Consider the following 14,004-nt stretch of genomic DNA (forward strand, 5'->3'; position numbering starts at 1 on the left):
TTTTCTGGAAAGACCCTTTATAACAAATTTCGTGATATGTGAAAGAGCAAATTGCCATTTGGATATGTTGTTTTAAAATTCAACATTGTGTTCCACTACATACATGTTACAATACAAACAGAGGTTGAATCTTTCGTCCCGAACTTTACACTCAGCATGTTAATAAATAATAATCCTTCCTTTTCCAACAAAATTTGTGAAGAATAAGTGGGCTTCAAATAATAGTGAAGGCCCAAGAGTCCATTTTTTATGATTTGGGCCTCCGGAGTTATTTTCTAATTATTCTATTCTCATAATATTTATTAAAAAGAATTAAAAATCTGTATCTTCCCCGCCACTGCAACCACAGCCGCTGTGCAATTCAAGGGTGAGCCATCGGCTCAAATTCAAGCCCCCGCCACCTTCCCGGTGCATCCCCACTCCCAAGGCATTTTCAGTCTCTTTCATTTCTTCAACTTATTGTTTGTCCCATTTTTCCTATTGCTTCCAACCAAACCGAAACTTAGTGACGGCATTTCTAACTTCTTCTTCTTCTAGATTTCTTAGATTTGGCTGACATTTTCTTTAGATTGGTGAAGGCAGGCAATTCATTGCTTTCTTTATTTTTCTGATTGCTGGATTCAAGCACAAAGTAAGTCTTGTTATTTTGATTTTAATTTTCCTAATTTCCTTTCACCTTCTTTTTTTTTTTTTTTTTGAGTTTCAGTTTTCTTGCTAACTGTTTATATGTAATTCATGGAACAACGATGAATTTAAGCTGTTTCTGGTCTTCTTTTCCCGTTTGAGATTATTGTTATTTTTCTTTGTCCCGTTGCTAGTTTGTCTAGAAAGAGGCTTCAGCTTGTTTAAACCGTTTGAATTCATATCCTTTTTCTTTAAGGTTTAATTGTTCAATAAAACTCTGAAATTGAGTTCAAACGATACGGTTCATTTTTATTTCTAAAATGGATATCCCCTTTCCCAATAATACTTAGTTAAATTCAAAATTCACCGACATATTCTGTGTTGAAATGATGACTTGACTGTTCTTGCGATGTTAATTCCAGAAATGGAACAGTCTCCAAAAGTAGGGCTTTCAGTCGATGGCAATGATGTTAAGTATATCTCTGGGTTAAGCACCATACTAGTTGCTTCAATTCAGGAAGCAAAGGACAAAATTTCTCAGATCGAGTACATCTTTTGTAGCCAACTGTATCCAAATTTCCAGTCGAAATGTAAAGGCTTGGAGAAAATATATGCAGAGGCCAAGAAAGAGGCTGAAGATGCATGGAAGAAGAAGGAAAACGAGTTCAATCTCCTATTGGAGGAGCTTGAACTTGAAAAGAAAAAGGTTGTTGAAGAGAATCATTCTTTCTTGCTTGAGAAGGAAAAGCTACAAAAGGAGCACGAAGAGAAAATGAGGCAACTTGTTGTTAAACTACAAAGTCAAGAAACAAAAATTGAGGAGCTAAAAGGGGAGCTTATGTTGAAGTGTAAGGAGGTTGATGAGGGAATGGAATTGCATAGTAAATTAGTGCAGCTAGTTCAAGCAAAAGCCTCCGTGATAGCTGATAATGGTAAAGAATTAAAAGAGCATGAAGAGAAAACAAATGTACTTCTCAGTGACCTAAACAACATGCGTAAAAAGGTTGAAGTACTCCAGCAGGAGCTTGGAGAAAAGACTCAGGAAGTTGCTGATGGGAAGAAATTGGCAGAAAACTTACTTAAAAAGGTTGAGTCGCAAGCCTTTGATGTTATGCATAATGAAGAGCAGCTGATCAATTGTAACAAGGAGAAGAAGCTACTTGAGGCCAACTTCGAGAAATTGAAGGAGAACTACAAAGAACTCCATGTGGCACTTGGGAAGAAGACAGATGAAGTTGAGGAAGGAAGAAAATCGCAGGAACAGTTGCTTAGACAAATTGATTTAGAAGGGTCAGAAATTTTGAAGAATAAACAGCAGTTGGAGGAGAATGAGAAAATAAAAGAACGACTTCTGGCCAAAGTAAAAAGCTTAGAACTGAAGATCAATGAACTGCAGGCTGCCAAACTTAGTAGAAGTGGTAATGATGCACACCATGCAGGTGAAGAAAGAGATTTATACGAGAAGTTACTAAAACAGATTGAAGCGAAGGCCTCTGAGTTGGTGGCTGAGAAGAAGAAAAAAAGAGATCTCCTTGATGCTTACAAAAGGCTAAAATCTCAGTACAACTACCTCTGCAGAAAGAATGGCCTTACTACCGAGAACATGTCTTTTCCAAATAAACTGGAAGATGAAAGTGACTCAGCCAGGCATCATGACAAATCCAAACCTTCTCTTGGTAACTTTCCAGAGCTTATATGTAGTTTATGTCTGTTGGCTTCTATTTTGATCAATGCTTATTGCTTAGTCATCCCAGTTAGTTTCCGCTAATTGCTACATTTGCTCTAGGATCTATCAAGTTATTGACTTCTCGTTTTGCTGAATTGATGATTTAAGTGAGACTGTTAAGAACAACCTATGGTTTGAGGCAACATGCTGAAAAAACATTGCTGCCACTGCCCTATATCTGCTTTTCTTTGTAATAGATTTTTAAGCTACATTTTGTTGTTTCATTATAGATGCTGAAAACAGGATTCTGAAGACTCCTATGGTTGTTTTTGGCACTAAAAGCATGAAGGATGTAATTGGCATGAATGGTGACTTAGAGGACGAGAAAGGAGTCAAACCAATTGAAACCTCTACCTCTCACTCCAGTCGTAAATGCCCCTCAAGTGTGAAGTCTAATCCTATAGTCGGTGCAAAGCGACCGGCTTCTGGTTGGAGAGATACTAGGTCCCACCAAGGCCAAGCTAGACAAGATCCCCATGATGATTTTCTTGACACTCCTCTGGAGAATATCAGAGGAAACCTGGAGAAAGCTATGAAGAAAGAAGCTGGTGATCCTCTGGTTCAAGATGACATGAATTTCGATAGCTCAGATGACGAGAAACATGATGTTAGCGTTGACAAGAAGCAACAAAAACAGGAGACACCGTTTCAAATGGTTGACAAGGGAAGTTTCAAGTATGTGGAACCAGTAAGAAAGAAAGCAGAGAGGGAGAAATTGAAAGGATATGAATGCAATCAATGTAAGAAATTCTATGATGCTGTTCTTAGCAAGGGAGCTGAAGGCAATGAAGATCACAACAAGAATTTCCGTTGTGAGCATCATGATGGCGTGTCGAGGCATCGATATAAGTACGTTCCTCCTATGACTCCTGAGGGATTTTGGAATATTGGGTTTGAATCGGAAATGTGATTTGTCTAGTTCAATATTGAATATGCATTTTTCATTTAAGTTTAATTATCATTCATACGCCAGCCTTTAGTCTGTAAACAAACCAAAAATGGAAAAAAGTTTAAAATGAATGGCCAAATGGTATTGAGCTTCACCATCTACACTCAAATATTGTTGGAGGCTTTCAGCCCAAAGACAAAACTTCCTTACCAATCATCGTATTGCTTTTTTATAATAGGGTAAATTACAAAAACAGTCACTCGGTATCTTTTTATTACGAAGTGGCCATTCTATCGTTAAGCTCTATTATCTCTCTAACGGTAGTCTTACGTGACAATCCAAATGAGTTTTAAATATCAACTTGAATGTTTAGTTGTTGGGATGAAAATAGATTTTTAATTAAATAAATTTAATTTGGACCGTCACGTAGGACATCCAAGTTAACATTCAAAACCCATTTGGACTGTCACTTAGGACTATCGTTAGGGAGGTAATGAAGCTTAACGGTAGAATAATCACTTCGTAACAAAACGATAATGTACGTGACTAAAACGTAATATTTCAAACATAAATGATTAAAATATAATCTGAAGTAAACAAAAGTAACTGTTTTTATAGTTTACTCTAAAATATATTAGTGATTTTCTTAAGAATTGGATCATTTTATTATCTATGCTTTTTAATTAAAATCCATAAATTACCCTTTGGTTTATTTCATGTTGATTTTTTGTTCTGGAATTAATGTAGGAGGAATTGATGATAAAGGGAGAAATACGAGAATTCATATACTAAAAAGTAATAGTACATAAAATGCTAATAAAATATAACAATTTCAAAGTAATAATTAAATTCCATAACAAAAAAATATATAACAATTCATGTCATACTCATGAAATTCTGTTTAGTGATTACATTTCGGTTGTGTCATAATTTTGGCCTACCTATTGCTTAAGTCACTAAAATCATTTTATCTCCTCAACAGAAAAAGGAAAAATAGGGGAAAGAAAAAACAAAATGGCTTAGCTTCGCATAATGAGATATAAATAGTCATGGTGATGTACTTTTATGATTTCCATTTTTTCATTTCTCAACAAAATCTCCTTTCAATATTCAACACTTACATAAAACCATTATCCTCATATTCTTCTTTAATTTCTCTTGCAAAGATGAGCAACAACAACTTCATCACGTCCAACATTTTCTTATTCAGTCTCCATCAATTCCTCTTGTTAGTCCACGCTAAACCTCTGGTACCAGCTCTCTATGTATTCGGAGATTCATTGTTTGACAGTGGCAATAACAATGTTCTGCCAACAATGGCCAGGGCAAACTTCCCACCGTACGGCCACAATTTCGTCCAGCACTTCACTGGAAGGTTCACTAATGGTAGAACTCTCCCAGATTTTATAGGTATTCTATGTCTTAAAACTCAATTTTCCTTCATTTAAATTATATCCATTTTTTTCTTAATATTTATGGTTATTTTGAAGCTGAGTTTCTTGAGCTGCCATATCCTCCACCATACTTGGGCATACACGACTCAGTACCCTTAACAGGTTTGAATTATGCATCTTCAGCTTGTGGAATTCTCCCTCAAACTGGAACTATATTTGTAAGTCCTTCACCTTTACTCTTAATTAATTGGAAATTGACCCATCAATTAATTTTCACAGCACCTTTTTTTTTGGGGAGGGGCAGGGCAAATGCTTGAGTTTGGGTGAACAAATTGACTTGTTTAAATGGACAATTGAATCGAAGCTGCCTACCCACTTTAACAGCTTAGAGGAGCTTTCTAAACACTTGGCAGATTCTATTTTCATATTTACAACAGGCAGCAATGATTACATTCAAAACTACTTAGAACCAACTTTGTTTAGCACAAATCATGATTATGATCCTCAATCATTTGCTCAGCTTCTTATAGATGATCTCTCCAACCATTTCCAGGTTCTCTTCATAAATTCTCTTTTTACCTGTCTCAGCTTCTTCTTCATATACGTATTGATCATGTTATTGGAATTGCAGAGCGTATATAAATTAGGAGCAAGGAAGATAATAATGCACGAAATAGCCCCACTTGGATGCATCCCACATTATACAAGAAAATATCAAGTAGTCGTAGGCAAATGTCATGAACAAACTAACCAAATTGTCTCATATTTCAATACCAAGCTTCATGAATTGCTCAAGTCTTTAACATCCAGTCTTCAAGGCTCCATACTTGTTCTTGCTCGAATTAATTCATTAGGCTATGATGTCATTACTAATCCTTCAAAATATGGTAAGCTTTGAAGGCATATTTTCATAATTACTTATTTAAAAGATCATGTATCCATTGTATTGAATGATAGTCCATATTATTGCAGGATACAGTGATGCAAGCAATCCATGTTGCACAACTTGGGGTAATGGGAGTGCTGCATGTATTCCATTGCTGGAACCATGCCCTAACCCAAATCAACATTTTTTCTGGGATGGTTATCATAATACAGAAACAGGGAATTCAGTGGCAGCCTCCCTTTGTTTCAACACTTCTGAATTTTGTACTCCTTTTAGCATTAAGGACCTCATACAAATTTAAATAAATTATGCTATCATATTAAATATTCATAACAGATTTGTAAGTCTCCACCATATGACTATATATATTTATATCACAACCAAAACAAAAGAAAAGAAAAAAACATGGTATAACAAAGTAAACCTAATGTACAAAAACTGTGTTCCTATAACTGAAAATACTTGTTTAAAAAAAAAAAACTAACTGTTTCTTGTTCCTATGCAAGCCTATATGACCCAACTATAACCAAAAAGGACAAAAACACAACAAACTGATGTTTGCTACATAAAGGCTAAGGGACTTCACTTTCTTTCGTGATGGGGGCAAGGCAAAGTCGATCAATGCCTTGGTACATGATTGTTGATTGGAGGCTTCCGACGAGGTCTGCCTCTGTAATCCTCTTGCATCAACTTTACAATCTCTTTAGTTGCTTCCAGAAGCTTTTCTGATTCGACATTGTTACCACCATTTCTGGGAGTTCCCAATCCGGCAAAATTACTTGTCTTTGCCTCCAACTTGTTCACACCACTCACCTGTTTTTCAAACATAAAAAAATAATGTTCATAGGTTACTGTAAACAATACCTAGCAAATGTAACCAATTAAATTTAGTTAGCTTAACCGATGACTTAAGACAGTCTTTAAGGTTAATTAAATGTACAATTTACAAGAATATTTTTGGACTAATTGCAGAAGTGTAGAGTTAAAGGCGTGTGTGTTTTTGAGAGAGAGAGAGAGAGAAGGAAAGACCTGATTTTTTGGTTGATGTTGAGATTTCCCAATGGACACGCTTTCAGCACCATTTTTCCCCCCTGCATTCAAAGGGCAATATCTAGGATGAATACACTACAAAGTTGAGATTTAATCAAGGCAAAACATATTGTATAACATTTGATTAAATCAGAAGCAAAATTATAAGCTAAAAGAAGAAAAATCCATTTTATAAACAACAAAACTTTTCCGTTACCTACATACAAGTTATGATATTCACACATCCTTGGCCTAACATCTAATAACCCTAGCGAATTTCACAAAAGAGATCTAGAAGGGTTGATTTTTTTTCAGTTATGCTTTGGAGGGTGATGGTTAGGCCCTCGATAATCAGCACCAAAAGCTACAAAATCAGCTGTTTCAACACTCCTATTTTCATTCCCATATTTCACATTAAAACCTCCCTTTCCTTCAATATCACATTTTCCATCACACAGGTTTGCACCTGAATTCTTTGATGCCATCGTTACTTCATGTCCTCCAATTTTCCTTCCATTAAATTCCTGCAAACGTATATATATATGCATCAGCTTTCCAAAAACTTCAAAATATATGAACAAATATACTGTTTTTAACTTACAAATTAATCCAAAACCAACCTTTCGAGTAACACTTCCTTCACCAGCTGTTTCCCTACCTGAAGAAAAAATTGAAACAACAGATAAATCAATCTCAGAGTATATGATTAGAAGGTTATTTTAAGTAAATTAATGCCAAAAAAAAAGAAGCTCACTATTGATTATACCTTGTTGAGCATGCACTGAGCAGCTATTAAGGGCATGCAAAACAAAGAAAAGCAAAATTAATAAGCCTGCAGTAAACCTTATCATATGCACCATCTTTGTGATTCTTCCTTCAACTTAAAAGAGAGGAAATCTGAAAAAAACCAAGGAATAGGTTTTATAGAGAGTTCAACCCCAAGTCAAAGCTAGGGTTCCGACAGCTGCCTAAATAAAATATTTGCTTCTGGGATAAATGCAGAGCTTAGGGAAACTCACCAATAAAAAAACTTAACACAATCACAAATATCCAAATTTAAAATATTTTAAATAATAATAATAATTATTATTATTATTATTATTATTATTATTTGCATCAAAAGTTTGAATGTGGTATTGAGCATTGATTTATCAAAGTTAGGGACAAAGTGTGAGTGTAGCTTTGTCTTTGGATTGGAAATGTTCATTTTGTCCCCCATGCCTTCATGCATGCAACGAGGGTCTTTGAGTTGTTAAATCCTAGTAGGAAGTTTTTGTTTATTATATAATGAGGTGGAGCTTGTTTGACATGAGTCTTACCAAGTATCCAATTTGCCCTAAAACTTTGACTTCATATTAGTATTAAAGTTGGCTTTGTTTTTTTCCACTTAAACGAATTCGAATCCCTGCAAATTGAAAGATAGTTAAAAAAAAAAAAGTGTCAGAACTGGTCAAGGTCTCTGAGTTACAGATTCGGTCTTCTGCTGAATTGAATATTACATAGAGGAAGAATGTGATAAAAACAAATCTGTGTTCCCTAGGGTACCCTATGATAGCCATGGCTATGCACATTTTTCTTCTTTTTTAACAAAATTATCTTTTTAAGTGCATGCTATACTTTCTTTTTATAGAATAAATTATTATAGATATAGATGATATTTGCTCTGAAATTAATGATACATTGAAGCCACCTTTTTCATCGGAGCCGTTGCATGAACCTATTCAATCAAACCCCTGTAAGATCACGATACAAGGAAGTAGGCATTGGCAATTACAAAGGCTTTGCTGTGTATGTATTTAAACTCTATAAAGGACTAGTTTCAGCTCAACCAAATGCATTTCTTAGTCCAAATTTCGTAGGATATGTATTAGGAAAATTTATTTTTAGGTCCCACATTTCAGCTGTATTAGTTTTGTTTCATGCCTTAGCATTGGGTTTTTTACATTAATAATATAAAAAATTTATTATAAAAATGGGGTGGAAAGTAGATTATTTACGAGAATAAATTATTTTAAATAATAAAAGTTGGTGTCGCTAATGTATTAGACAATACCACCTATAAAAAACGATATTTTAATTGTAAAAAGGGTGTTGCGAATGAGGAGGTGGCACCTTCTTTTTACCTGTAACCTTTTATTTTTATTTTTTTTGTATTTTTACAAAAAAATTAGCCCTATATTTACTTCTGTCTTTTTTATTTCTTAAATTCATCTTTTTTTTCAAATTACTCCAAAATTAATGAAAAAATTAACTTTGTTGACGTGACATATACGTGGATTGTCACGTGGTTGACATGAAAATTTTAGTTTTTTTAATTCTTAAAATTTTAAAAAATTAATTAAATGTTGACATGTCGTCCATGTGGCAATCCACGTGTATGCTACATCATCAAAGTTTTAAAATGTTTATTTTTCCTTACATCTTGGAGTGATTTAACAAAAACACAAGTTTAAGAGCTAAAAAGACAAAAATTAGATGAAAAGTTAAAATTATATTTTTATAAAGTTGAAGGGATAAATATATAATTATATCTTTAAAAAATAGGAAAAAAAAAGTGACCGGTGAAAAAAGGGTGTCACCTTCTTGGTTGGCTACACCCTTCTATAATTAAAATTTTATTATTTTATTTTGTTTATTTTGTTAATTTTTATAGGTGGTGTTGGTTGATACATTGACAATACCAATTTTTATTGTTCAAAATAATTTATTCTCATAAATAATTTACTTTTTATCTTATTTTCGTAATTAATTTTTTGTATTATTAATGTATGTCCCTCCCCTATATAAATAAAAAAATTTAATTCTCCTAAATTCCTTATAAGTAAGGGTAATATTTAATGCACAACTAATATATAATTCTATGTATCATCAATAAATAAGTTATAGCACTTCATTAATTAATTAATTAAATTTTTCTATAAGTAAAGATATCAAATTTATTGATTCAGCAAAACTCAGTACAAAATCAAAACAAAACATAATCAAATTAATACTTAGAAAAAAGAAAAAAAAACCAGCGTATGCCAAAATAAGAGTACACCTGGGAAACAAAAAGTCGAGGAAAGAAGTCAAAATAATTAAGCAAAGTATCGCGCAATAAGTCGCAGTCTCTATTGGCCCTTATTGTGCGGAATATGTGAAGAATAACCCAAAAACCTGAATAATCCTTCCTAGCGAAACTACTAACATAAGTACCAATGCACCACTTGATATCAAGATCACAGTTAGAATCAATAACTAGTTTATGTGAAATGTGCTACTTGGAAGCAAAGAAAATAACAAGCGCTTCCCAAATAGCTAGAATCTCATATAGAGAAGTTTCTAGTTAGGTTTCCAGCTTGCTTTTTTATTTTACTATTTATATTTAAAATTTGTAATTTAATTTAATAATGTTACTTTTAATTAATGTAACAATGTTTTATTATTGTACCTAACATTTTTTTGGGAAGAAAAAGGTTTGTATATATTATGGGTTTAGTTGGCATGACGATATATATGAGAAATAAATAAATAAAAGAGGGAGGGGAGGGTCAAAATAGGGAGGGAGGGAGGTAGGGCAAAGCAATGAAGCATAGTTCCCAAAGAGGCATGAAATTAAGAGCTAGAAGTAACATGGGCAAGTGATTAGTGCATAGAATTACTAAACCCTATCACGTTTAATTTTAAACCACGTATGCCTCTATTTGTGCATTATATCAATAAACTAATCCTGCCTTTTGTTAACACTTTAGAAGCCGAGGATCCTTTGTCCCCACCTCATCTTCACAAGTGTGTGCCACCCCACTCCGTTTAATGCTTTAATTATTTCCCCCTTTTTAAACAAAATTAACCGACACCAACCCTTTCATATCATTTTATCACCCATCTAATTTAATTCCATTATATCAATATTATTTTCAACCATTTATTCTTAATTATATTAAAGTAATTATAAAGAGAAATAAAAAATTCTTTTATAGATATATCATATTTTTAAGAATTATTTTATTTTTAACTAATATAATTAATCATAAAATAAATAATAAATAAAAGAGATAATAAAATGTTTTTTAAAAACTCTCTTATTGGTCATATAAAAATATTTCAATTTAAAATAATTTCATAAATTAAAAATTAGAATTTAAGGAGAAGATTTGAAAAAAGGCAAAAGAGAATGTTTGATCTTATTCAACCAACATAAATGAGGTTAAACTCATTTTTAAAAGATGAAGTTTAAAATACACCTGGAACGAAATTATCCATTCAATATCAAGTCTCAAAGAATTTTAGATAAAATCACCACCCTAATCTGGCAATATGGTTATACTAACACAAAAGAGATAAAATTTGTTTTTCAAGATTAAGTCTTAATAATAATTTGAAGTAAACTTCGTTGACCCAAACACAAGTCTCAAAACCCGTTGAATCAATCTCAAGCAAGTAACCCTACAAAATCCTTTTTAAAAACAGACAGTATCTATACAAGATCAAATTTAAACAATTCTTAGATTGATGATGAGAATATTATACAAAATTATAACTCAAATTTCATAAATAAAATTCTTTAGTTTATTTCTAATTTTTGAAGTCATAAAATTTTGTATCATCAAAATAGCAATGACTCCCAAAACCTAGTCATCTAAAATTGAAGTATTTTCCAACTAAAAAGAAAAGAAAAATGATGAACAATAAGAATTCGTGAATGGCGAACATCAAGTCAGAAAGTGGTAGTTATGAGTATTACTTCCTTTAAAGAATAAGTGGCTTCTCCTGCAAAAGTTATGAAATCAATTTGTTTTATTGATGATGTAGATTGACAGCTTAAGTGATTCCTACAAATGGAACTCAACACCAAATTCTTATAACAAGTTGATAAAATTTCGACTAACACTATTCAAAAACTACTTCAAAACATGTTTTCATGTTAACTCAATAATTTCATCACGCACTACATCAAAGATCAAGCTGATATTCTTGCTCTTTCATATTATATCATATCATATATATATATATATATATATATATATATATATATAATATTATAAATTTTAAAAATGAATTTATAATGCGTTACATTATAAAAATACGACATGTTAGGAAGTAAAAAAAAAAAATAAAGAGTTCGTAATTTTCTATGGATGTTGGTTATTAAGCATCTCTCAACGAAGGATTTTTTACCGGAATATTATAATAAAAAAATGGGTTGTTGAAACAATTATGTACCAAAATGGTACATTTAGAGGGGTGAAGGGTGGTACATAGGCGGCACCACTCTTATTTTTTGACAATACACAGTTAAAAATAATAATAATAAAAATAAAATAATGGTGGAGGGTTTTAGGTAGGCGGCATTGGTTGTGCCTACCTGATAGACGGCACACCCAGTATATTTTCCCCCTCCCCCATCCGGCTCGTATCAGTTTGGAAAATAATTTAGCAAAATAAGAGAGGGAGAAGAGAAGAAAGAAAAATATTATGGGTAGGACCATGTTTAGAATGGACTTGAATGGAAAAGTTTGGACAAAAATATAACCTCGAAAAATGAATTTAAAAACGAACCAAGCCTCAAGTAAGATTTTTTGGTCTGGGTTACTGCTATTTTGTTGTCGTTTTGCTGTTATTTTGTTATTTAATGTATTCTCAATGTGTTGGAAAATATTTATTTCAATGTTTTTAGCATATTTGATGTATTATATTTTTAAATTTATTTTTATATAAAAAACAATCTAAAATTTTTTTAATACGGACGAGTTGAGTTGGGCTTGGGTTTAATATTTTAAATTTTGGTCGGGTTTGAATAGAATTTTAGATCCATTTTTCAAGTCGTGGTCAGGTCTAGAAAATAAATTTAAAATTTTGCATCAAACATGGTCCTACCCATAATTAGGTCTAAACTAAATAGAAAAGAAAATGTATTTTTTTTTCTTCTCTTCTCCCTCTCTTATTCTGCTAAATTTTTTTCCAAATTGATACGAGTCGGATAGGGGACGGGGGAAATATACTGGGGTTGTAGCCTATTAGATAGGCACAACCAGTGCCGCCTACCTAAAATCTTCCACCATTATTTTATTATTATTTTTTTAACTGTATACTATCAAAAAATGAGAGTGGTGCCGCTTATGCACCTCCCTCCATCCATCTAAATGTACCATTTTGGTACATAATTGTTTCAACAACCCATTTTGGTTTTTTTTTTATAATATTCTGGTAAAAAACCCCAACGAAAGATTTTCTAATTAGCTGGGGGTGAAACTGGATCTGTTAAATAGTGGTTGCCCATGGTATAACAGGGCAACGAAAAGAGTTATTCATCTTTTCTTTGGGTGCAATTTTGGTTATGAATCTTCAATGGGTGGGGAATCAATTGGAAATCAATCAAGAAATTTGATGAATTTTTCACCATGAGTTGTGACATGAATTGGACATGAGTTCAAAAAATTTTATAGTTGATTGCAATTTCGGCATCGTGCTGGACTGTGTGGTTAGCTCGGAATGATAAAGTGTTTGATAGGACATCGAAAAATTTAGATACAATGTTGTACCACTCTAAAATGAGAGCTTTGATGTGGGCTAGAGCAGTGCTTGATGAATGTCAATTTTCAGAATGTTATTGGTGGTATTGGCCAGCAAAATATAGCTCATCAAGAAGCATTTTAAGCAGGACAGTTAACCATTGGGAGCCACCTCCTCCCGAGTGGTTGAAATTCAGTGTGGTTGGCGTTGTTTAGGAGGATGTAGCGGGTTGTGGTGGGGTTTTGAGAGATAATAAAAGAGTGGCTTGTGTGTTATTCTCGGGGTGGATCGAAGCTAGGGGATTGAAAATGACAGAATTAATGGCAATTAAAGCTGCAGTGGAGATGTCTATTGGATTGAATCGGAAGGCGCATGTTCCATTAATAATTGAATTAAGCTCGGTTGTTGTCGCGGAATGGCTGATAAATAGGAGGCATAGACCGTGGTCGTTACGAAATTTATTTGAGAATATCAACTATGGTGCTAGGCAGATGGCTGGATTTCAAGTTGTGGTTACTCATCGACAAAGTAATGGTATGGTAGATGTTTTGGCCAAAGTAAGTATATCGAGATCTTCTTTTTTTAAAGCCTCGTGGTGAATTGGATAGATGCTTTCTTATACTTATTTGTGTAGTGATTTTTGTATCTGGATGTTATTTGTAATATTGTTGTATTCCTCTTGTTTTTGAAAGAGTTGGTGCTTCCAACTTCTTTCTTGAAGTATTTCTTCGATTGAGAAAAAAAAAAAAGAGTAAGCATTTATGGACAGGGAAATTGCAACATAAATTCCTCCACCTTTTTATATAATTTTTAGTAGTTTTATGCAAGTTATATTTTCATAATAATTCATTTCAATTTATTTATATTCAATCATCCAGCTTACAAATTTACATAATAAGTTATTGTAAATTTTAAAACTATTTAATTTTTTTAACTTTATAAATATCTTTACAAATTAAATACA

General features: G+C 32.8%; 3 protein-coding genes across 3 annotated transcripts; 2 read left to right on the forward strand and 1 right to left on the reverse strand.

Annotated features, from left to right (window-relative positions):
- Nucleotides 1-222: 222 nt before the first annotated feature.
- Nucleotides 223-3,393, forward strand: LOC108470978 (protein gamma response 1). Its single transcript, XM_017772525.2, has 3 exons — nucleotides 223-631; nucleotides 1,047-2,300; nucleotides 2,581-3,393. The coding sequence occupies exons 2-3, from the start codon at nucleotides 1,049-1,051 to the stop codon at nucleotides 3,258-3,260; spliced, it is 1,932 nt and encodes a 643-aa protein (XP_017628014.1). The 5' UTR covers nucleotides 223-631; nucleotides 1,047-1,048; the 3' UTR covers nucleotides 3,261-3,393.
- An 829-nt stretch (nucleotides 3,394-4,222) lies between these two features.
- Nucleotides 4,223-5,825, forward strand: LOC108471724 (GDSL esterase/lipase 7-like). The gene is made up of 5 exons (XM_017773299.2): nucleotides 4,223-4,649; nucleotides 4,730-4,851; nucleotides 4,938-5,186; nucleotides 5,265-5,520; nucleotides 5,606-5,825. The coding sequence occupies exons 1-5, from the start codon at nucleotides 4,289-4,291 to the stop codon at nucleotides 5,818-5,820; spliced, it is 1,203 nt and encodes a 400-aa protein (XP_017628788.2). The 5' UTR covers nucleotides 4,223-4,288; the 3' UTR covers nucleotides 5,821-5,825.
- Nucleotides 5,826-5,838: 13 nt separating this feature from the next.
- On the reverse strand, nucleotides 5,839-7,557 carry LOC108473028 (uncharacterized). Its single transcript, XM_017774595.2, has 5 exons — nucleotides 7,315-7,557; nucleotides 7,169-7,206; nucleotides 7,015-7,072; nucleotides 6,549-6,610; nucleotides 5,839-6,332 (listed from the first exon to the last, which is right to left on the reverse strand). Exons 1-5 carry the CDS (start codon nucleotides 7,406-7,408, stop codon nucleotides 6,138-6,140), a joined length of 447 nt encoding a protein of 148 aa, XP_017630084.1. The 5' UTR covers nucleotides 7,409-7,557; the 3' UTR covers nucleotides 5,839-6,137.
- Between the last annotated feature and the right edge of the window lie 6,447 nt (nucleotides 7,558-14,004).

The sequence above is a fragment of the Gossypium arboreum genome, chromosome 11 (genome assembly GCF_025698485.1).
Source record: "Gossypium arboreum isolate Shixiya-1 chromosome 11, ASM2569848v2, whole genome shotgun sequence".
NCBI lineage: Eukaryota > Viridiplantae > Streptophyta > Magnoliopsida > Malvales > Malvaceae > Gossypium > Gossypium arboreum.